Source organism: Manacus candei, unplaced genomic scaffold (assembly GCF_025592945.1).
Source record: "Manacus candei isolate 608988 ecotype Guabito, Panama unplaced genomic scaffold, ASM2559294v1 h1tg000086l, whole genome shotgun sequence".
In the NCBI taxonomy this organism is placed as follows: Eukaryota; Metazoa; Chordata; class Aves; order Passeriformes; family Pipridae; genus Manacus; species Manacus candei.
In genome coordinates this window covers 2368533-2391716 of record NW_026138134.1, presented here as the reverse complement: position 1 = coordinate 2391716, position 23184 = coordinate 2368533, and the positions used below count along the sequence as shown (strand labels likewise).

General features: G+C 56.7%; 1 protein-coding gene across 4 annotated transcripts; it reads left to right on the top strand.

Annotated features, from left to right (window-relative positions):
- Window positions 1–3908: 3908 nt before the first annotated feature.
- Window positions 3909–23184, top strand: ST3GAL4 (ST3 beta-galactoside alpha-2,3-sialyltransferase 4). 4 transcript variants are annotated; one of them, XM_051812456.1, is made up of 12 exons: window positions 3909–3958; window positions 12349–12418; window positions 18592–18664; window positions 19170–19251; window positions 19767–19847; window positions 19954–20051; window positions 20412–20472; window positions 20706–20801; window positions 20894–21083; window positions 21183–21326; window positions 21423–21566; window positions 21984–23184. In XM_051812456.1, the coding sequence occupies exons 3-12, from the start codon at window positions 18649–18651 to the stop codon at window positions 22068–22070; spliced, it is 999 nt and encodes a 332-aa protein (XP_051668416.1). In that variant the 5' UTR covers window positions 3909–3958; window positions 12349–12418; window positions 18592–18648; the 3' UTR covers window positions 22071–23184. The 4 variants fall into 4 exon arrangements, with proteins under 4 accessions (XP_051668416.1, XP_051668414.1, XP_051668417.1 ...); XM_051812454.1 differs by lacking the exon at window positions 3909–3958 and adding an exon at window positions 6246–7068 and having other exon boundaries at window positions 19170–19239; XM_051812457.1 differs by lacking the exon at window positions 3909–3958 and adding an exon at window positions 10042–10078.

The following is a 23184-nucleotide window of genomic DNA, read 5'->3' as shown; positions in this document are numbered from 1 at the left end:
CCCCTTTGAGTGTGCTGGATTTTACCCTGGAGTGGGTGCCTCTGGGATGCAGCGAGCATCCAGGAGGGTTTGGGCAGGAGGGGCTGTGTGTATCCATCTTCTCCAGCCAAAGGACAATCCCTGTCCCCAGATGTCAGCCCAGACAGGGGAGTAGCCAGACAGACAGGTCCAAAAAGCACACTGTCCTTGAAAGCTTCATGTATTTCCTATGAATTTACCCCTGGGAAAGGGATTGCAGCTTTCCTGGGGCAGGGAGGGTGTCTTGCTCCAAACGAATCAGTGACTAACCGAGTCCTCGCCCTTCCCGGCTGGCTCCGTGGAGACAAACGCTGTGTGCTGCCTGATCCCAGCCCCAGAGCCATCACCTCCACTGCTCCTGCATCATCTCCATCTGAAATGACCTTGTGTGCAAGGGCAGCCCTTCCTGCCAGAGCCTGCTCAAGGTTTTGCAAAGATTATGGGGGGAAAAAAAATAAATAATAGTGCTCTTCCTTCTGCCGCGGGGGTGGTGGGGCAGGGGAGGGCCAGGAGTTGGACTTCATGATCCACTGTGGTGGGAAAAACCAATTTCTCTGTATGGAGAGAGCTTGCTCTGCCACCCAGCCACTGATTCCACTGGACACCAACCTCTAAATTCTTCATGAGCTCTTGGTGCCAGAAGGGGCTCTGGTTTCTGATCGGTAACGGGGGTGGAATCGCAGGAATCATCTCTCTGGTACCCAGTTCTTTGCTCCTTTCTACATGCTGAGCTCCAACAGGGGTGTTTTGTGTGGGTTTTTGGTTGTTTGGTTTTTTTTTTTCTGATGAGAGGAAAAACCAGATGTGATTTGTTTTTTTCAGGGCTGCTGCTGTGCATGGAAGCTGCTGTGATGGAGCAGCCGGCTGGAGTGCAAGTGGCATCATCAGAGCTGCCCCAGGGCTTTGCTCAGCTCATCCCATTTATAGATATTCAGGTCAGGCAGTTCCCTGGTACCTTTTAGCAGCAGGGAGAGGCAGAGCAGCTGGATGCAGCCACCTTTCCTTATCTCCCTTCAGAAATTCCCATTTGCTGGGTTAACAGTTGGACTCCATGATCTTAGAGGTATTTTCTGACTTATTCTATGAGTCTAAAACTCCAATCCATGGTAAGAAAGCTGGAGTGATCTCCTGGGGGAGCCTTTCCCTCTTGCTTCAGCTCTACCTACCTCTGGAGTAGTGCACAGCAGGGGCCAGAGTTGATTTTGGGAGCTGGGGAGCTTTAGGATCTGGAGGTGGTCAGTGGGGTTGGCTGTGCCCTGGCTCTCCCTTTCCTCAGGTTTTAAGTTGCTAAGGGAAAGGGATGATTTTTTTTTCAATACCCAGAGCATTTTCTGTGCCAAAAGGGAGCTCGGTCTCCCTGGGTGAGAGAACATCCCAGTTTTATGTTCCCACCCAGGCCAACCCAGGGAGATGATTAAATAACCCATCCTGTCTCCTGAGAAGCCTCCCTGGTCCTCAGGTATGGAAAAAAACACCCTCAGTCTTGAAAATAGACTCTCTGAGGGTTGTGAGAGACAACCAAGCAGCACATCTTCCACAGACCATCTGTCTGGCTCCTGCTGGAGGAATCGTTTTCCTGGGAGACTAGTAAGCATCACCCATCTCCCTGGGGAGCTGTGGGATATATGGGGCCAGGGATGGGGGGCTGTCCCTGCCTGTCCCAAGAGAAGCGGTCAGTGGGAAGGATTCTGATGGATCTGGAGCCTTCAAAGGATTTATTGAGGTCCCAGGACTGGGTCTGCAAAGCCAGACAGTGTTCCCAGGCTGTGGCTTGGGGAAGGGTGAGTCGAGGTGGTCGGCAGGACAAAGCCAGCTTGTGCTGAGAATGAATCACCCCATTCTTGTCCCTGTGGAGCAGATGCTTCGAGCCTGGCCTAGGGCATCCCCTTCCTCCTTTATTAACAGATCCTGCTTGCCTGGTGCCTGCTTTGGCCTCATCACCCTTTCAGAGCCGTGGTGTGATGGCAGAACCTCCTGCCCGTGCCCTCCTGAGGCAGGACACCAGTCCCATTCCTTGCTGCTGCAGCCGGGGCGTTCCCTAAACCCTTTTATTTCCGACCGGCTCCGCACTGGGTGATGGCAGAGCTTGTTACAAAATCACTTCTCAAACAGCCCAGATTTCTCCCCCCCCCCCTCCACTTTTCTTCTCCAAATTACTCGCCGCTCATCGTGCTGAATTAATCCAACTGGCAATTTATCCTTTGGAAATTAAATATTAGGGCAGGGTGTAGTCGTTAGCAGTGACTGCTCCCGGCACTCTGCTATGGCAGCAAATACATTTCCATTTCCTGGTGGGTTTTAGAACCCTGTTGTCTGCTGGGGCTTTGGTGGCCACAGGAAGCTCATGGCTGGTTTTTGGGCCCACCCAAGGGAGTTGGGTCACCCAAAATGTGAGTAGGAAATGCAGGTATGTCACAGATACATGGGTGCACAACTGCTGCGTGCAGGTGTCCTGATGTTCCTGTGGGATGGACACAGCCTGTGTCCAATGCTTGGCATGGGATCACCATTGTTTCCCCAAACTGTGATGCTGCCCCAGGCTAGGGGGGGATGCTGGGGATGGAGACCATCACCCCAAAACGAGCCCATCCACCATCACCAGCAGGATGGGGCTGCTGGGGACCTGGAGAAGATCCTGGGAAGCGAAGCTTTGCAGCCTCTTTTAATATTCTGTCTTGGGGGCACGGTAAGAACAGACATTTGGGATGCATTATTACTGCTGGAGCTTTATTGAACGCCGGTTATTGTTTTCAGATGCAATAAACCGAGCGGGGGAACCCACGAGACCGAAGGGTCGAAATATCCTTCAAGCAAATCCCAGCTCCCCCCGCTGAGCTGCGGCCCCACTAATTATCCCTGGATTGTCTACGAGCCCGTGGCAATTAAAACCTAATTATGGTGAGTTTTCTTGTCACCACGAGTAAAACTCTGCCCCACTTAATGGCCAGGAAACCCCATCCCAGGGAGGATGAAGGACGAGGTGAGGATGCTTTTGAAATATTGATGAAATTCCCTTGGCAAAACTGGATCCATCAGCTCCACGGGTATTTTATTGATTAATATTGGTGTTGGACACGTCAGTCTTCAGCTGGTGGTGCCCTCCAGGATCCCGCTGTCTCTTGTTTGAAAAAGAAGGATAAACTTTGCTGCCTTTAGCAAGGAGCTGCCTCCTCCAGCACCAATATTTGTCAATATTTCCCATTTAAAGATCAGCGTTAGTGTTGCCTCAGGAGTTGGCAAAACCCACCCCAGCGCAGGAGAAATGGGTTTGGGAAATGTAGAAATAAAAAAATTTTGAGGAAAATAAAAAACCTCAAAGAGCTGACTGCTGATTTTGTGTGTTGTGAGGTGGGGTGGAAAAGGAATCCCGTGGGAGAAAGAGGTGGCTGGATATGGGGCATTCCTGCAGTGGAAATTATTTTATTTGCAAGAAACAGAAAAATACTTAATATGGGTTGACGATTTTAAGCAAAATCAACCCCAGATCCTCCGCGCGTCGTCTCATGATGGTTTTGAGGATCTTCTCGTGGGGGTTCAATGGGGAGAACATGCAAATCCCTGACTCGGTGACCTGCCGGGAAAAGCTTTGCCCGCCCCTAAAAATTTGCTGTGATCCAATTTTGGGGCATTTCGGGGAGTTGCCTGGGGAAGGGGCTGCCCCCAGCGCTATGATTTTTGGGGTCCGCAGGGCAAGGGGAAGGGGTGGTTGTCCTCCCCCATCTCTCCCGTGCCGGGGATGCGGGGACCGGGCGCCTGCAGCTCCCGGGATGCTCTTCCCTCTCTCCTTCCTCCTCCTCCTCCTCCTCCTCCTCCCTCCACCGCCCATCCCGCGCTGTGCGCAAGCGTGTCCGCCCCCCGCCCGCCCCTCCGGGCCAGCCCCGCATCCCGCACCCACCCCCCGCATCCTCCCGCCGCACCGACCCCCCCGCGCCGCCCCATGGTGAGTCCGCAGCCCGGGGGTCCCCCCGTGTCCCCCCGCGTCCCCCCGAGTCCCCTCGTGTCCCCCCGTGTCCACCTGGGCCCCCCCGGTCCGCGTCTCCAAAGCGTGTTTGCGAGTCGAGGGGTGTTGAGCAAAAAAAAAAGGGGAGGGGGGAAGCAAAACCTCAGTGGTTTTTGGGAGGGCTGGAGGGGTTGGGTTGGGGGGATCCCGCGCTGGGAGGGCGCAGGGCAGGGCAGGGCAGGGCAGGGCAGGGAGCGGAGCGCTGCCCGCTCGGCAGCGCCCGGGCAGGGCTGGTTTGGGGGGTTCAGGTCGGGGATACGGGGGAGACCCCCGCTGACCCAGCTCGGACCCCCACCGGGGCATCCCAAACCTTCGGCATCGCTGTCCCGGCGAGCGCGGCACATCGGAAAGGGAGAGAGTGGCTTTATTTCTGTGTTTTGGGGTTTTCTAATAATTATTGTGGTGATTTTTCTAATTAACGCGCTTAATCAATGCCTGAAGCGAGCGTGGGCAGCGGCGAGAGGAAAACCCCCGCTCTCCCAGTGCCCTTCCATCTGCTGCCGCCCCGTTCCCGGCAAAACAAAACCCTTCGTCTCGCCGGGAAAAGCCGGCCTTCGGCACCGCTCCTGCCTGCGGCCGCTCCCGAGGAAGGCGATCCCACCCCGAGAGCCCTGGGAAGAGAGGGTCTGGCATCTCCCCTTAGCGCCAGGGGGGCTCGTTTCGGCGAGTCTGTGTGGTGGGAATGCCCGGGAGCCGCCGTAAGGAAGGGAAAATCCTCCCGGAGGCCCTGGGAGGGGAGGACGTGCCCCGTGTGCGGCTCAGGACGCTCTCTCTCACCACAGAACAACGGGCTGAGGAGGATTTATTAAGTGGTCTGAGCCTTTTTTTCCCCCATCCCTGAGCATCCTCTGCCTGGTCGATGGGTGTGCTCTGGTAGCCTGGTGATCCCAAAGGGGTAGGAGGGGTCCCTGCTGATCCCCCACCCAGTCCTGGTGTGGACAGAGCTGCTGGGAGCAGGATCTGGGCATGTTGGTGCAGGATAAACCCTATCCCAACCCCTCATGTGTGCCTGGAGCCCTGTTCTCTCACGGGACAGGCTTGTTCCCAGGGAGAGAGGAGGATGCTTGCCCTGAGACAGCAGGAAAAGGACCAGCCGGACCGTTCCCAGTTGAGCTTTCCATGTCAGGTCTTTGCAGGGTGAGCTGGTGGGGTTTTATTGTTCTGGGGAGTGGAGAACAAAGGGAAAAACCTTCCTCCAGGGGCTTTTTGTGCTCCTCAGCTCAGACACTGGGCATGGGATGTGTCTCTCCCACCAGGACAGGAGGGCAATGCCCGGTGGGTTGGTGCCGGCTGCTCGGCGACTCCGATCCCCGTCTGTTGGCAAGATGAGCTAATTAAAGTCTTGTGGTGGAGTTTTTGGGGAAGCTCTGCTGAATTTCCCTGTCTCCTCTGCCGGGCTCTACCCCTGACTGCTCTTGGAGGCAGGTGGTGGAGAAGAGGGATTGCCCAGGCTTTGCCAGCTGCTTCTGCCGAGGCTTTCCATGGGACGGACACCCCGGGCAGGGCAGAACCCTGGATCAGTGATAGAACTGATGGGTTTGAGTGTCCTCTTCCTACCCCGGCTCTAACGATGTGTCCAGCCTCTAAAGACCTCCTCACGTTCACGGATGGGGTCCACACTTTGCTGGTCTCTCCCTAATCCCTGTCCTTAATTACCTACATCATAGAGGGCAGGGAGTTAACAGCAGCTGCTCCAGCAAGGCACTGAATTCCTCAAAGGAATAAGGCCTTTGAAAATGTAAATATAAGAGGAGGAACTGTGTGTGCACACTGATTTTGAGGGATGTCCACCATGGAGATCTGCCATGTAGGGTGCCTTCCAGAGAGTGCTTTTCAGAGCTGAGATTGGAGCATCCTCCTGCTCCCCAGCCCACCCTGGAGGGGAAACCCACCCCTGGAGTGAAAACATCCCTTTAAAATAATTTTAAACTCTGGAGCAGACACACTGGCATCTCCAAGCCTGTACTTTAATAGCTTGTGTCATCCCCATCCTTGCAACCAACATCAGAGGTGGATGCCAGACTGCAGGACGTGGGAATGCTGAGACCAGGGCCCTCCCCACGCCTGTTTCCAGGGGTTTTCAGCTGGCAGCAACTCTCAGGTTGAGTCCTGCTAATTAATTATTTGGCAATATCTCTAAATCCCATGTATTCTGTTGCTTATTCTCTTGGATAAAGTGGTGGCCCCATTGCTTTAGCTTTGAATATTCCAGAGCTGATTCAGGCTGGCAGCACGGAGTCTGTTTCTCCACAACTTTCCCTATTGGGCTTCAGAAAAAAAAAAAAAAATTAAAAAAAAAAAAAAGATTTGTTTTATGCTATTTTCCCCCTTTTGGTTGTTTGCTCTGGGTGTAGCCTGAGGACTCTGTGAGGAGCAGGGATGTGGTCCCTCTCCTGCAGAGGTTGGTGTCCTGGATCCACCTGGAACCCTCTGGGCCCCCATCCCGCTCTCCCCATCCCAGGCTGGGACCCCCCTCGTACGCTGGTGCCAGGAACAGTGGCACGAGCAGTTTTGGCTTTGAAGGGAGGAGAGGAAATGATTTGATACTTTCACGCTGCTTGTTGCAACTTCTGGTTCTCTTTTTTTCGGTGTTTCTTAAGTTCCCCTCACTCTCCTTTCGCACTTCTCCCTCCTCCTGCTGCAATCCTCATGTTTATCAAGGTTTTTCTAGGAAAACCCTGTGTCTTCTTGGAAAGGAAGAGGAAAAGCCCCCAGTATTTGCTCATCTCTTGCCTTTCCAGCTGCTGACCCCTTGCATGTGACCAGGGTCAGGCTGGAAAGTGTCCTTGGAGGAAGGAAAAAGGGATTTGGCTGTCGGGGAACGGAAAAACCGAAGGAGCCACCCTCCCTCCTGGTTTTCCTTGGGACTGGCAGATGCTCGGAGTGGTTTCGGGCTGGCGCAGGCTGCGGCTGCTCTCCAGGATGTGCTTTGCCTGCCGGAGACCTCCGGGCTGCAGCGCTGGCAGCGTGGGGGGACGCTGCTCCCGGCTGCTCCGGCTGCGCCGGGGCGCGGATCGGCACGGGATGGCGACGGCCGCACCGCCGGGAAGGTGGGTGGGAGCGCTGCAGTCGGGCAGGATGTGGGTGAGTTCCTGCTTTGGGGTCGGAGCAGCAATTTGGGGGAGCGAGGTGGGGCACAGCAGGGCTGGGTTCTGCCCATCCCGTGTGAATCCTGCCCTGCCATAAATTGCTCTACGGGAATGTCCAGTGGAGGCGGGTTGGACCACCCGTGGGTGCTGCTGCTCCGTGTCCCTCGGCTCAGGGATGACTGGAAGAGGTTCCTCGTGGAGAACCACTCTGCCCAAGCTAGGCTGGCATCCTCCATCGGCTCTTCCATGCCATCCCAAGGATGCTGGGATGCTCCTGGGTTTGCTGCTGCTCCAGGACCATCGTGGGATGCAGCCCATGATGGGGAGGGATGCTCGGAGGTGGGATACAGGAGTCCCAGGGGATGGAAGGTGCAGGGGTGAAACAAGGCAGTGCCAAAGGAGGACTCCGGACACGACACCTGAAATTAGATCCACAAATCCACGGAGAGATTTCTCCTCCTTTTCGGAATTTAGCTGTTTGGTTTTTTTTTTAATTGTAAATCAGAATGACCTGAAATCACAAAGCTGTGTCCATGTAGGACTGAGCAGGGAGCTGGCTCCCTTCCCTTCGTTATTTGCAGGTTTAAAAATCTATAAATGTGCTGCAGTTTGGTTCTCCTCTTTAATCCCGGGTCTGTGAAGGAGGCTTTAACCTGAGCTCACGCCGTTGGAATTCCCTGCTGCGCCTGGGAGAGGCTCCTCGCCTCCAATCGCTTCCAGATGCCGTTCCTGCTCCGGCTCTTCCCCTTTGCAAAATGTCTCCCCCAGCCCGACCAAGTTTTCCCGGCTGGATTCAACATCCCGATATCCGGCCGGGCTGAGTCAGCCGAGCCTTAATGTTTTAAGCAGAGGCCGATGCCAGCGGCAGGGGGTTGGGACTCGCCCCGTGGCCTTGCCCGAGGAGCCCTGGGGTGGATCCCCCGGCAGGGTTTGAGCCTCTTGCGACATCGGGTGGTTTTTTAATTTCTTTTAAAATACAGATGCGTGAGCTGGGATGGAGTTCAGAGTCTCTCTGCCTGCGTTGTCAATGGGCAGAGCTTCCCTGAGCCCCAAGTGGAGGGAAACTGAGACAGGAGGGTGCTGAGCGAGAGTGGAGGAGGCTTAAACGCTGCTCTGGGGCTTTGCTGATGCTGTGTGCACACTGCCAGCCCAGCATTCCCACAGGGGATACTGAAACACCCCTGGATGTGGATTAAATCCCCATCCTGGCAGCTCTGTGGCTGTTGGGCTCGGCCAACCCCCTGGCATGGGGTTTGTGGGGTGGGATTTTATAGCATGAGGATGGATCAGACCTGTCTGGGTTGGGAATGGAGGAGAGTTCCGAAGCATCGAGAGGAAAAATAAGGTAGAAAGTGAGAAATAAGGGAGAAAAATGCAGAGAGGAGGGATGCAGGTGGATTGGGAGGATGCAGGACTGCACAGGAGCAGGGTGTGGGAAGGGGGATGGTGCCAGAAATGAAAGGGAGAGAGGGGCTTTAGGGGTTAAACGCGGCGCTGCCTCCGAACAAGGAGTCAGGAGCGGTGCCAAGGGCTGGGAAGTCCTCGGGCCCATCCCTGTGCGATCACCAGCGGCCGCTTCCAAACGGAAAAAGAGAAGGGAAAAAAAAAAAATCACAAAGAACTGTCTGTTCAGGCACATTCGGGCTCAACAGGTTTTGCTCCCGGGCGGGGTCCGGTGTTTGGGGTGGGGGAGCCGAGAGCCCGGCTGTCAGAGCCGGCTCTTTATGCAACTAAACATGTGATTTGTCCTCAGAAATCTTACCCCGGGCTCTTTTCCCACTGCCTTTTTTCTCGGAGGGGGGTGATGGCAGCCCTCGAGGGCAGGAAGGGCCGGGCAGCTCCTGCTGAAGGAGCTGGGGGGGATTGTTCAGCTAAAATATGGGTGAACACAAGGTTTTGGTGGTCACACCACGGCACCTGCCCCAACAGCTGGTCCCACTGCCAAAGCCCTGCATCCCCCAGCACGTTCAGCTTCTTCAGCATCCTCGTGGTCCATCAGCATCCACCGTGGAGCTGGGGCTTCCCAGGCCCCTTTGCTGCCTAATTAACAACGTCGCTGCTTAATTCCCCCTGCATTTACAAGTTAAATCGACAGATTATCTGTATTATGCAAACGCAGCTTTAAATCTTAATTATTTATTTGCATGGGGTGTCTGGAAATCAGCAGCTTTAAGCCTGGTGATGCTGTTCTCTTGGAAGTACAGACTTTTGCTAGGAAATAAACCCAAAATAGGCTTTATTTTTTTTTTTTTTTTTGGTCTGGTGGGTGATGCTCAACACCCCAGATTGGAAACATGTCTATTTTTTCCTTTTATCTTTTTTTGGTGGGGGGTTCATTGTGGGAGGCTCATCCTTAAATAGCAGTGGTTTATTTTTAGGTCGGTCGCTGCTTTGGATAATCCGGCTTGGCTGGGCAGCTTTGCTTTGCTTTTCTTCCTATTCCCAGGGATTTGATAGGATATAGGTCTATTAAATTATTTTATTTTTAATGAAGTAGTTTAATAAATTCAGTGAATTATTAACAGAATTGAAAAGCTACAATTGAGGTGGAGGTTCTGCTGGTGGCAGCTCTTCCGTTCTCTCCTGGCCAGGGAGCATCCGCTGGGATGACCATTAGGGAAACCTCTTCCCAAAAATCGCATCCCACACTGGAATTACACCTTTGGCTCGGCCAAAGGATGGTTGGGAAGCAGCTGGATTATCTCCCACTAAATGCTTGCTGAGTGAATAAGCTGCTGGTCCCGGGGCAACAGCGATCGGGGTGACGTGAGGGATGTGCCGGGCTTGGAAACACCTCGCTCATGCCAAGTGGAGACGTTTTCTCTGGAGGAGGATGAGCTCACCTGGCTTTTATTCCCCTCCCAGCCCGGTTTTGCTCTCTCCCCCCTCGGGAGGTAATTTTAACCGAGGGAGGTTGGCGCTGGCGATGGAGCTCCAACGGACGGACGGACGGACGGCTGCCTCGCTTCAGGTCTGGCGGGTGGAAGGGGCACAGACTCTGTCTCCATCTCCCCCTCCTCTATTTTAACAGCCCCTGGGGGTTTGCTCCTGGAGGGGGAGGATGATGACAGGAGGGATTTGGTGGCTCATCCCTGCCCTGCTTGTGTCCCCTCCTGCCTGGGGAATACCTGTCTTCCCACAGGGATGCTCCTACACCAGGGCTGAGCCCCTCAAAAATCCTGGCTGGCTTTAATCTTTGACAGGGGAAGAAATGTTTTCATTTTCTTTTGCCCAAAGCCATGAGCATCCCGGAGGGAGATGTCAGGGAGCGGGCACACGGTGCCCTTTCCCCCCTCAAGTTTGGGAATCATCATTTAAACGATTAAACTGATAGGCAGGGCGGGAAATTGAGGCCGACAGCATACCTGGAGAGGGGAAGGAGCGAAATCCAGCTTGTTTAGGGTTTCTCAAGGGCTCTGGGACATTCATTTCCTGCCGGGATCAGCTGCCGGATGGGTTGAGCCGCCCGCGGCGAGTGGCGGAGACGGCGGTTCCTGACCTGTCGGGTGCCGGATCCGTGATGGGATTTTTCTGGACCTTGGGCTGGGAACGGCTGATTGCATTGGCCAATGGCGGGGAGACCACCTGGGAGGCTGGAAAACAATCCCAGGAAGACCAGCAGCGATCCAGCTCCTGGCTCTTCCAGTCGAGCTGGAAAGACCAGCTTGGGGCAAGACCTCAGATCCTCCCGGCTGGGCCAATGCGCTTTAAGGTACCACGGACTCCTGCTCATGTGGGGCTGCAGGATCCTCCTGGGACCCCCCTGCCCACCCCCAGGCAGCTCCGAGCATCCTCATCCAGGAGCTCCCCGGGGAGGGTTTAACCTCGTTAGTGGATCCTACAATTCATGGCTCTAAATCAAAAGGCTCCTTGTTGGCAGCGATGTCGGATGCTCCGGTGGATTCAGGGCTGACTCTGGTGCCAGAAGGTGAATTCTGTGACCCCAAGTGCAGCTGGTTTGGCTGCTGATTGTCCTGAGCCCTCTGGGTTAATCGCTCCCCAAGGCAAACGATGATGGAAGGAGGAAGCAGATGCTCTTTGAGTGGAGAGGGAAGGGGTGATGCCGGGATGGAGCCATCCCTGTCATCCCAGGACATGGACAGAAAGCCTGGTCCCTGCAGAGAAGTATCCAGAAGAAGTGGTTTCCTTCCCCATCTCTTGCATGGGATGTTATTTTAATGGGATATTAAGAGCAAAGCTTGCTGTGGGGAAGGCTTGCACTTCTCATCTCTGCTTTTCCTAGCTGGAGGAGATGAAGAGAGGTAAGGAAACCTCTGGCCCTTCAGAGTTTCCCCTAGGAAGCACCTTCCCTGCCAGGGCTCGAGCAGCAGCTGGGAGTGAGCCTTGTCTTCCTCACCTGTGTCACTGTTTTTTTGTGCTGAACGGGGTTGAGGTTCTTCCTCGTGTGGTTTATCCCAGGGACTAACTGGGATAGTGGTGGGCTTGTGTCACCTGGCTCGCTCATTATCCTGCTCCCTCCACCTGGACGGCTCCTTTTCCCCCTCAGCCCACCTTGCCCCTCGGTATCTGGGATAGTTACTCGGGATGTAGAGTGGCTGCCCCTGCAGAGAGGCTTTCTCTGAGCAGCACTGTGGCAGGAGGGTTTCTGTGCGTGGCAGCTTCTCAGGAGGGCTTTTCCTTCCTCTAATCATGAGGATATTACACTGCCAGGTGGGGATGTGCAGTTTGGAAAGTTTTTGGGGAGAAGATGGTGGAGATGTGGGATTAAGCAGTGTTCTCCGTGTGGGAAGGCAGGAGAGCTGCAGAGCAGGGCTGCATCCCCCTTTTTCTGGGATAAAGGGCATCACTCCATCTCCTGGGGCCTTCCTAAAAGTCCGAGTGAGTCAGGGAGGGGGATTTCGGTGGGAAAGGCCAGGAGGTGTTGGGGAAACCTGCGGCGAGGTCTGTGCTCTGCTCTGCTCTGCTCTGCTCTGCCACGCCTCCTCCTTAAGAGGCACTGCCAGCCCAGCCCCGGTGCTGCCGGTGCCTGCGGAGGTGGGTGGGAGGTGAGTGGCTTTTTGGAGAGCACAGACTCCTCTGTGACGGTGCTGGCTCGTCAAGGCCCTGCTCCTGCTCCTCTAGGGCTGGCTCCCCATCGGTGCTCCGAGCTGCCCTGGCTGGGGATCCAGAAGGATCCGTGGACGCTCCAAGGGCGGATGGCTGCGAAGCGAAGCAGCCCTTGTGTGCTGCCAGTGTGGGTGGCCGTAGCCCTGAGGATGTTCTCCCTTTTCCCTTTCCTAGGGGAAGAGAGGACGGCCCCGTAGATCCCGCCGAGCTCCTGCCTGCTCCGCCTGGACCGAGAGGACGGACAGTAAGTAGCCGTGACCTGCTGCCAGTTTATCCCTGCCCTGACGGGACCAGCGTCAGCCTCTCCCACTGCTGGGGAGGCAGGAAAAGGTCTCCCTGAGACAGGAATCCTCCTCCCGGTGTGGGTTAACGGGGGTGCAAGGTGATGGAGGGGGTTATTTCTTGGAATCTTTCTCCATGATCATTAACGTGGGAAAAAGGAGCAGACAAGACCCCTGGGGGATTCGGGGCTGACAGACGTGAGCTTTGAGCTGTGGGGTTGCTCTGGGGGTTCTCCTCCTCCAAATTTAGTGCAAAACAGGAAGCAGAGGGGAAACCACAGATGGAGGGTTAAGGTGCTAAGTGAGCCTTACAAAGGGGGTGGTGACTGCAGGCAGCTTCTGAGCCCCCAGGAGGGGACTCCCGGAGGCAAAAGCCACTAGGGATGGGAGCAGACCACGGGCTAACTCAGCCCTGGGGCTTGAGAACCCACCCCTTTTCCCTGGTGAGCTGGATTTGGATGGGGCTTTGCTTGAGTTTGGGTTGGGGATGAGCTGAAGCATCTCCACGGTTTAGTTTTTCCCTCTCAGGACTGTAAGGGAGCAGGTGCTCCCTGTTGGATGCTCTGCCTGCTGCTCCTGGGGGAGCGGGAAGAGGCTGCCAGCCTCCTGCCTGCACCTTGCCTGCGTCCCCAGCTCGCTGCCTCCCACCTTTCTGCCGCTTTTTGGGGGGGATTTAGCCCAAAATGTGGGGTTCAAATCTGCCAAAGCCAATGCTGCTCTTGCCATTGCCCCCTGCATCCCTGGATGATCCCTGAGGATGGAGATACCGGAGAGTAAACACGGCACTGAGGTGACGGTGGCAGCAGATGGGGACAGGGCGGGGCAGTGAGAGGAGGGGGTGGCTGGGTCAGTGGTGGGGGCTCAGGGATGAGATCCCATCATCTCTGCCGGGGGCCCACCCTCATCTCCTTAGCAGGGGGTTGTTCCCCCCTGAGTGATTCCGCTCGCTTCCAGCAGCTTGGCCATAACCTCTGGAGTGCATCCAGCAGGAAAGGGTCTTTATTTTAGTTTTTTAAGTATTAAAGAGTGATTAAACGTATATAATATAAATAATGATATATAACCTATAACACTGTAGCTGAACTCCCCGAGGTGGAGCCCTGTAGCTCCATGGGGTTACCCCAGAGCTGTGGGATGCTCAGGTGTACCCACACAGTCAGTGTTTTGGGGCTGTAGGAAGGCACTTGGGTCCCACCCTGTGTTTTTTCTGCTGCAAGGATTAAAAAATAAATAGGGGGAGAGGAGAGGGTGGAGGCAGCGCTGGCCTGAATCGGGTTTTGGCTCTGGAGCACATTAAAACCAGCAGTGCCACGGGAAGGCAGAAGCAGCCCAGGTTTTTCCTGGGGACCTGCTGCCATGGAAAGACTGGCTGTACCTGAGCTTACTCGCTGTTGCCAGTTTCAGAATTGCAGCCTGGTCACGGGTGAGTGTTTTGTTAAGGCTCACATGCCAGCGAGGGGTTGTTCTCCCCTATCTTAAATCTCTGGCCGGGTTATTGTGTGCCTGGGATACCACGGACGAAGGAAACAGCGCTGCCTCTCCGTGAAGAGGGCAATTAAGATTCCTTTAAAGTGACTCGCAGGGCTCTTAAAATAGGATAAATGTGGGTATCAGTGCACGGGCTGGGCTGGCTCTGTGCCCTCCATGGGGCTGTGCCCGCTGTCCAGTGGGATTGATTTTTGCAGTGCTGTGTCCTCACGATCCTCTGCCTCCCCCCGGCCTGCTGCACTCGCAGCTCCTGCTCTTGCTGTCGCTCTGCCCTGCTGGTTTTTGGCATCCCTTGTCCCTTCCCAGTATCCCTGGTCCCCTTTCAGTGTCCCTGTTTCCCTCCTGGAATCCCCATCCCATGAAGCGTCCCTTGGAGGGGGCTGAAATCCAGACCCTGCTGCCTTTTGGGCTTGTGACGGCGGTTGTTGTAATCCCACAAGGATTTTCTCCCCGCCGTGGGTCTCAGTTTTCCTCCCAGCTTGGAAAAAAAGTTCCCCGAGCACCTGGAGCTCACAGCAGCCGGGGCGAGGAAGGTTTGGGATGCCAGGCTGGGGATTTGGGTGCCTTTGATGATCTGCCAAGCGCAGGCAGTGCCCGGAGTTGGCTGGCTCCTTTCTTTCCCTGCAGGATCGCCCCCGGCCGCCTCCCAGGTTGTGCTCAGGCTCTGGCAGGCGGTGGCTGTGCCGGGGCAGGACTGGGTCGGTGTGGGGGGTACGTCGGCATCTGCCGAGGCTCCTCTGGCAATCCCTGCCCTACTGGGCAGAAATCCCGTGGGATGGGGGCTTGGAAGATCCCAGGGCTGTAAACTGCTTCCCTGGGGGTCGATCCTGGGTGTTGTCCTCAGTGGAATGTGGGATCTGCCCTGCTGGTTCCTGAAAGCTCCATGTGCCTGGAAAGCTCGGGAGAGACGGTCTGGCTGGGGTTGGAGGGGTCTGTGCTGTCCTGTCTGTCTGTCTGTCTGTCTGTCTGTCTCCCTGTGGTTCCCACTGCTGAGAGTGAATGCCCAGGGACTGCTGGTGCATCCCTTCCTCGGGCACAATCCAACAGTCCTCCAGTTAAAAATAAATGCATGTTTTTTTGGGATAAACTGTTGGAGATGCTTGTTCTCCACTGAGCTTCCTGCTCGCCCAGGGAATCTGGACCAGGCAGTGGGTGGCTCTGTGTCCCATGGACACGTGGGATGGGATGGTGGGAGCACAGGAGAGGTGTCCTTGCCTTGTGTCACGCTTTTCCCCAATCCAGGGGTTACCATGGAAACATAAAAGTACTAAGAGCTTTTGCTGCATGGCCTGCTGGTCCACGGTGCTTTGCTGGGATGGCAGTGGGTGCCTGGGATCACCATCCATCCATGTCGGGATGGGCTGGGGGGATTTATAACCACCCCCCACCTTTGTGCTTGTTCCATGGCTTTAAATTCCCTTTAAATTCCTGCTGCCACTCTGTGGATTGGCATGACTTAAATCCAGAAATGCTGGAGCTGTTGAGGTTGAGGGATGGATGGATGGAAGGATGGATGGATGGAAATACAGGGATGAGCTCTTCTGAGGTCCTCTCCCAGCAGGAGGGTCAGCCCCTCAGGGTGTTGCTGGCATCTCCCAGGGGACATGGTAAAAAATTGCCAGGCAAAATCCCTCTCCAGGTTGGAGGAAGACAGGGAAACTCCGTGAGGTTTGGCTGTGAGCTGCCTCTGCAGCATCCCGGGGTGGGGCTTTCCTGGAACACAGGGTGGGGAAGGGCTTTTGAGTCCTTTGTGCAGTGATAATCCCCAGCCCAGGAGCTGTGGGGGTGCCAACATCAAAGAGGGGCTTTTCCAGTCGCTTCTCCCAGGTGTGGGGAGCTGAATCCAGCCTGGACTTTCCCCTCAGCTCCAGGGCTTGGTGGGGCAGGCAATGCCCTGGACCGACGCCGGGGAGCCGTGCTGGATCCCACCCGTGAGAGGGATGAGCTTGGAGTCTCTCCCTGCTGGATTGAGATGCTGTGGTGGGGGGTCTAGAGAGGATGTTGTGATGAGAGGTCTCTGTTGGGGGACCTGGCAGATGCTGGGGGGGCTCCGAGGGCCCTGTGATGGGACAAGGATGGTGCAGGGGCTCGGAGGATACTGTGATGGGACAGGGATACTGTGGGGGCTCTGAGAATGCTGTGGGGGCTCTGAGGATGCTGTGATGGGACAGGGATACTGTGGGGGCTCTGAGGATGCTGGGGGGGCTCTGAGGATGCTGTGATGGGACAGGGATGCTGCAGGACCAGGGATATTGCAGGACTGGGGTTGCTGCAAGAGGGCTTCGAGGATGCTGTAAGACCAGAGTTGCCATGGGGAGCTCTGAGAATGCTGTGATGGGACAGAAACACTGTGGGGGTCTCTGAGAATGCTGTGATGGGACAGGGATACTGTGGGATCTGAGGACACTGCAGGACTGGGAATGCTGTGGGGACCAGCAGGACCCTTCAGCATCGCTGCCCCCAGCAGCCCTCTGAGGAGCCAGAGCGCTGGCTCGGGGTGTTCAGACTTTCCCACTGTTGGCAGCTGCTCTGTTTTGGGCTGTGGATCTGGTAGGGCCGAGCTTGAACTCATTCCAGAGGCACCACGGGCGCGGGGGCAGCTGGGTGTGCTCTGTTTTGCTCCGCATTCCCTGAACGCTTCACCAAACAGTGCTCCTTCACCCCGGGGATTATTAGCCATGTTTGCCTTAGATAAATTTTGCATCGGGCCCAGCTTGTGCGTACAAGCCTGAGAAAAGATCATAAAGCCTTCAAAAAAAACCCCCAACAAAACAATTAAAAAAAAAGCTGGTATGTAAAGGCAAACACTGCGGGGAGAGCGGATTTTCCCAGTGGGTAGGGGTGAAACGGGCTCGGTGGGGTGTTCTGGCACCCAAGGAGGGAGCTGGGGGGTGAATTTAGTGCTAAATTTGGGTCCTGATGCCCAGCAGCATCCCAGCCCTGGGTGAAGAGGGGTGCTCAGGCCCCCCAGAAGCGTCACCAGCCTCCAGCTGTGGGGTGGATTTCCCCCTCGGGGCTTTCATGGCCAGTTTTGGGTAGAACAAAAACCCCCAGGAAGCACAAGCTGCTTTTCACTTGCCCCTAATTTTACTTTTCCCAAGAAATCGTTACGTTCAAAGGGGTGAGACCCCCCAGCTCCTTCTCTCTATGGGCTCCCACCCTTGAAGATCCAGTCATGGGTTTCATCTTTCCAGGCAGGAGGGGCTTGTTGAGCCAGAAATACAGATGCAGGATGAGAGCTGGGGTGTAAATTGGGGATGGGGGGGGTTTTGCTTCCCCTTTCTGGGGACCCCAGGTGATGGTGGGACATGATTATCCATGTTTTACAAAGGAGAAGCATTTCAGGGCAGACAAGTGCTTTCCCAGGGGACCACCTCGCCAGTCCCTGCCTCTGTCCCCATCTCTCTGCTGTCAAATGGACAGTTTTCCTTGCCTGATGTCCCATCCCACTGCTTCTAGCACAGTTTAATTGTCCTTAATTCCCTTTTAATTGCCCTTCCTGCCCTTTTTAATTAATTGCCCTCCTGCCCTTTTAACTTCAGAAGTCCGTGACAAGGAAGGGAAGAGCCTGACTCTCGTGGGACCATCTTGGGTCTCGTTTCTTCTCATTTTTGATACATTTTTGCCCCCAAAACTGCTGCTCTCAACTCCCTCTTGGCCGGGTGAGGCCGTGGCCCTGCCGGGCAGGTGGCAGGTGCCGGGTTCATTAGCGGTGCTTCGTTAGGCAGGAAGGGGTGTGAGGGAGGTGCAGGGAGGGATGTCAGGTGGGTGAGGAGCTGATTTACCAGCCCGGGTGTGCTCCTTTGCCCTTGGCTGGCGTGTAACACTCCTTCCTCCCTCACACCAGACACATTTCGGAGCAGGGAGGAGCTCAGTTACGGGGTGGCAAAGCCAAGCCCACCTCTGAGCCGGGCTTAGAGCAGAATTTGCTCCTGGGAGCAAATCCTCCCATGTACCCCTGAGCTTCTCCCTGCTGGTAAGTTAATCTTCCCTCCTTGCCGTGTGCTGGTGGGATGGGCTGGGCCGATCCCGGGATGGCTCCAATCAGGGCTCTTTGCTCCTTGTTCCAGGAGCGAGAGGTTTCGGAGGAAGACGAAAGTCGCGCCACTTCCCCCGCCGGTGTTTGCGCGGGGACTGAGCTCGGGGCACCCCCTCCCCGGGCCGGGATGGAGGAATCGAAGGCGTTGGAGGTTCCTGGAGTTCGTGATGCTCTTTGGTTTGACCCCCCTCGGCTGCTCCTGCCCTTTCTGCCTGGCTCGGTGGCGGCGGTGGCACGTTGGGCTTTGTAGCTGCTGGTGCCAGGTGGATGCTTAAGCTGGGCTTAAAATCACCACCCGTGGGATTTTGTGGTTGAAACCCCACTGAGGGCTCCTTTTTCCTCTTTAATTCCTTTTTTTTTTCTTTGTCCTTTAACCTGTAGGGCTGAAGCTCCTCAGGAAGCGCGGGGGCTTGCCTGGCTTTGATAAACTCTACAAACCAACCCTTTGGCAGCGCAGAAATGCGGATCTAAATAAATAAATCCCTTGGGGGGAACCCTTGCACCCTCACAAATGGGCAGGCAGGGGGTAATGCCTCTCGGATGGGGTTTAGGAGCGGCTCCTGTGGGTTTTGCCCTCATCCAGTGCCATTCCCTGTTTTCCTGCTGCAGGTGACCAGCCACGATGAGAGCTCCGGCCCTCGCCTGATCCCTTTCCTGCTCATAAAAATGATCAACAAGTCTCGTGAGTCCCATCTCCCTCTGTCCAGGCAGGGATGGGGGGACTGGGGAATTTGCATGTGGAAATCTGGCTTTTGGGGGTTGGATGCTGCTTTGCTGCAGCTCCAGCTGGGTGATGGAGTGCTGGGGTATCACGGGCAAAGTCCTGGCAGGGAAGGTGGTTTTGGGGTCCTTGAACCTCCGGGTTCAGGCACCTGGAACTTTGTGGTATAAAAATGGGGTGAGGCACCCGGAAAGAGAGATGTTTGCCCAGCTGTTGACAGAAGGCGGAAACAGAAATGTCACTGTGGCTTTTGGAACCAGGACAAAATCACCTGGCTGTGTCTCACAACTGCTGCTCTTGGGAGCACGGTGTCAACCAAACCCCGGCCTCTCCCCATCCAAGCTCTGCCAGCCTGGATCTACTGGGACATCCCCAGAGGGCTGTGGGACCCCACATCCCATCATCCAAACCCCAGGGTACCGGCTTGACGGTGTTTTTTCTCTCCCCCTCCCCTCTGGGCATGCAGGAGGGAAGATACTCGGGGTGCTGGCGCTGTTTCTGGTGATGGTTTGGTACTCGATCTACCGGGAAGACAGGTACACACAGCTGTGAGTGCCTTTCATTCAAGTTTAAAGGACCTCCCGCCCTTTCCTTCACTCCCAGGAGGTGGCATCCTCCCTCCCGTCCTGCACAGGGATGCAGGAGCATGGTCTGGCTGGATCCCGGGGGAGCAGGGAGGTGGCAGCATCCTCGGCTGCTGCCGGAGGGTGGGGGCACGACACGAGGTTTCCTCCTCGGTGTGTGGTGGTGGTCGGGCTCTGCGGGGTTTTTGGTGAATGCCGGTGTTTTCCTGAGCCCGGGAGGATGGGAAAACCCCACTCTCCTCCCCGTGCCAGTGATGCTGACGGAGATGGGGAAAGCAGAGAGGTCCATGAGCAGGGCAAGAGAGACCTCTTCCGATGCAAGGCTGCAAGCCCAGCAGATAAACATCCAAGGCAGTGCTGGCCTTAAATATCTCTGGCATGGCTTGAATCCCGCCGTGGGGTGCTGGAACCCCCCTTTGCCAGGAGTGGGGTGTAGAGGAACGGGCATCATTTGATTTAATTAACCCCTTCCCTTACAGCTTTTATTTCCCCGTCCAAGAAAACAAGACGACGTGTCCCCTTGGGGAGGTGGAAAAGAAAGCGGCGCAGCTCATCGGGAAGTGAGTTTTGGGGCTGGGAGGAGGGAGTGGGGGGATGCAGAGCCAGGACCCCCCTCCCTGTGCCTCCCCCTCATCCCGGTCTCACCGACCCTTTGCTCCTCGGCAGCTACACGAGGGACCACCCGCTCTTCTTGCAGCTGAAGGACTATTTTTGGGTGAAGACACCGTCACTCTACGAGCTGCCCTACGGCACCAAGGGAAGTGGTGAGTGCTGGCAATGCTCCGTGGGTCTGTCTGTCTGTCTGTCCTGCTGCCGCTCCCCGGGGTTTCAGCTTCCCTCTGAAAAGCTGCTGCAGGTTGCTTTTTGGAGACTGTTCACCGCCCCCCAACAAGTTATTTGCTTGATTTTTAGACTCTGCAGCTGGTATCTCCTTGCTCTGGGTGTGTTTGGGCCCTCTAAAAGGGTTTAGGGTGGGCCAGGCTTTACTAAAACCCAGCCATGGATTATCCACCCGGAGCTGGGATTAACGGCAGGAGGAAATCCGGCAGGGATGGGGCAGCACCCCGGGCCTTGTGCCAGGCAGGAGCTGCCTTCCTCACCTTCTGCTGGCCCTTGCTTTGCAGAAGACGTCCTCCTGCGCTTGCTGTCCATCACCCACTACTCCCTGCCCGAGAGCATCCAGAGGTAACACCGGGGTGGGTTTAGGGGCTTTTCTCTCTTTGTCTTTTTCTCGTGAGGGGTGGAATTCATCTGTTGTGGGCCCGGGATTTGGCAAAATGAACCTCTGCAACCCAGGGGTGGTGGACGGAGCGCGGGAAGGTTTGAAGACTGGGCAACGTGGGGTTAAACCCCCTCTGGGGGTTGAAACCACCCCGGTTTTGGAGCGGGTCTGGTTGAGACGGAGCTTTCTCTCGCAGCCTGAAGTGCCGGAGGTGTGCGGTGGTGGGCAACGGCCACCGGCTCCGCAACAGCTCCATGGGCGACACCATCAACACCTACGACGTGGTGATCAGGTACGGCCCTGGCTCCGTGCCACCGCTCCCTCCCCGGTGCCACCCGCGGCGGGGGCTGACCCCTGTGATGTCCCCGTGTCCCCCCACCCAAGGCTGAACAACGCCCCGGTCCATGGTTATGAGCAGGACGTGGGCTCCAAGACCACCATGCGCCTCTTCTACCCGGAGTCGGCCCACTTCGACCCCCGGACGGAGAACAACCCCGACACGCTGCTGGTGCTGGTGCCCTTCAAGCCCATGGACTTCCAGTGGATGGAGGCCATCCTCAATGACAAGAAGAGGGTGAGCGTGGTGGGGAAGCGAGTCCGACCCCTCGCTGGCTGCTCTGGAGTCCAGCCCTCATCCCATCCTACCCCTGGGGACATCTCTGTCCTCTTGCAGGTTCGGAAGGGGTTTTGGAAGCAGCCCCCGTTGATCTGGGATGCCAACCCGGAGCAAGTGCGCGTCCTGAACCCTTACTACATGGAAGTAACTGCTGCTAAAGTGCTCAACCTCCCCATGAAGCAACCACGGAAGGTCAAACAGGTAAGGGGTGGGGTCCCCCCTGCGCCTCCTGAGGGGGGAACAGCCTGTCCCTGTGCATCTCCCTGAAGGCTGTGGCTCTCTGCCCCTGTCCCCCAGAAGCCCACCACGGGGCTCTTGGCCATCACCCTGGCACTGCACTTCTGCGACCTGGTGCACATCGCGGGCTTTGGCTACCCCGACTCGGGCAACAAGAAGCAAACCATCCACTACTACGAACAGGTCACGCTCAAGTCCATGGCTGTAAGTGTCTGCCCCACAATTTTGTCCACGCTCCCCCCTCTTTTTCCCCTGGGATGGGGGATGGCATCCCAGGAGAGCAGTGCTGTGATGCTGAGTGATGTGGGAGCCTCCTCCCACGGAGACCTCTTGCTCCCCTCCCACGATGGGTGTTGAAGCCCACTGTTGGATGGTCACCATCCAACTTATCCCTCTAGCCCAGTGTCTTTGGAGGTGTGGAGAGCTGGATCCACCCCCGTGTGTTTACGTGTGAGGAGAAGGGCTCGTGGCCAGGGGGATTGGGTGGGGAGGGTTCTGTCCCTCTTTTTGGGGGGGCTCAACTCCCACTGGTGAGGTGGGCAAGCTGGAGGGCTGGGAGGGGCGAGAGGAAAGTGCGTGGCCCCTCGTCCCCGGTGTCACCCCCTGCTCCCCGTCCCGCAGGCGTCAGAGCACAACGTGTCGCACGAGGCCGTGGCCATCAAGCGGATGCTGGAGCTGGGACTGGTCAAGAACCTCACCTACTTCTGAGGGCGGCAGGGATGTCACCCCCCGCTGCGAGGGGACACCAGCGCCCGCCGTGAGGGGACACGGCCGAGGGCAGAGTGTCCTGGTCGCTGCCCGAGGGCAGAGTGTCCTGGTCACTGTCCCCGCGCCCCGGGGCTGCCGGAGCCAGCAGGGCTGGGGGGCCGCGCTGGGCCGCGGGTCCCCGGGGCGGGGGCAGCTCTGGGGGGGCGCAGGGAGCCCCCGGCACCTTTTCTACCAACGCACTGAAGCTACCAAGGACTTGGAGGGGACTTTAGGGGTGGGGGGTCCTCCCTCCCAGCGGGCCTGTGGGGGTGAGGCGGGGCAGGGGCCCCTGCCTTGGACTTTCTCTTTCCCTTAATTCCCTCATCACTCGGACGAGGGCCCTGCCAAGGGGCTGATCCTGGGGGTCCCGGGACCCTCCTCGCAGGGAATGGGAGCCTTTGGGGGCCCGTGTTGCCTCCTCCCTCCCCTGGACCCCCTCACAGATATTTAATTCCCCCCCCTTTTTTTTTTAGTGTCCTTTTTACTCGGCAGCCCTGTCCTGTGCCTTAGCGCTGGCGCGGGGGCTCGTCCCCGCAGCCCCCCTGGGTGGGGGCACCCAGGGGTGCTTGGCCTCGGGGTCTGCCGGGGCCCTTTGGGGGTGCAGATTAATTTAATTAATTTAAATGCTTATTTATGGTGGAGCCTTCACCTGGGGCCCGCGTGCCACTGGTGTCAGGGACAAGGGGCCTTGGGTGGGGGGCTGGTGGGGTGCTCGGCTCCAGGAGGTGGGTGTTTGGCGTGTCCAACGTCCCCCCATGGAGGGGTCGACCAGTGCCTTCTCCCTGCTGCTGTAGGGTCCCCTCTGCCCCCTGTGGAGCTGTGGGTGTTGGGGGAACCAATGGATGGGGGTGTTGGGGCTCATGCTGGCACCCAATAAAGGTCCTGCTGAGGCTGGGATGGGCTGGGCACTCCTGGGGCTTGATGGGGGGGGCGTGTGAGGGAGTCCTGGGGCTGTGAGATGCAGAGAGGGTGGCCTGTCCCCGTGTCCCCTTACCTGCTGTGATGCCCCATGTCCTGGCTCCCACGCTGGGGTTGTGGGCTCCCAGCTGCCCCGTGCCTCAGTTTCCCTCCACCA

Bases quoted from the DNA above. Each gene is read 5' to 3' on its own strand.
- ST3GAL4 (XM_051812454.1), top strand. From the start codon at position 6,893: ATGCTCGGAGTGGTTTCGGGCTGGCGCAGGCTGCGGCTGCTCTCCAGG. The intron at 20,052-20,411 runs GTGAGTGCTGGC...CTTGCTTTGCAG, and splicing joins CTACGGCACCAAGGGAAGTG to AAGACGTCCTCCTGCGCTTG. The intron at 21,567-21,983 runs GTAAGTGTCTGC...CCCGTCCCGCAG, and splicing joins TCACGCTCAAGTCCATGGCT to GCGTCAGAGCACAACGTGTC.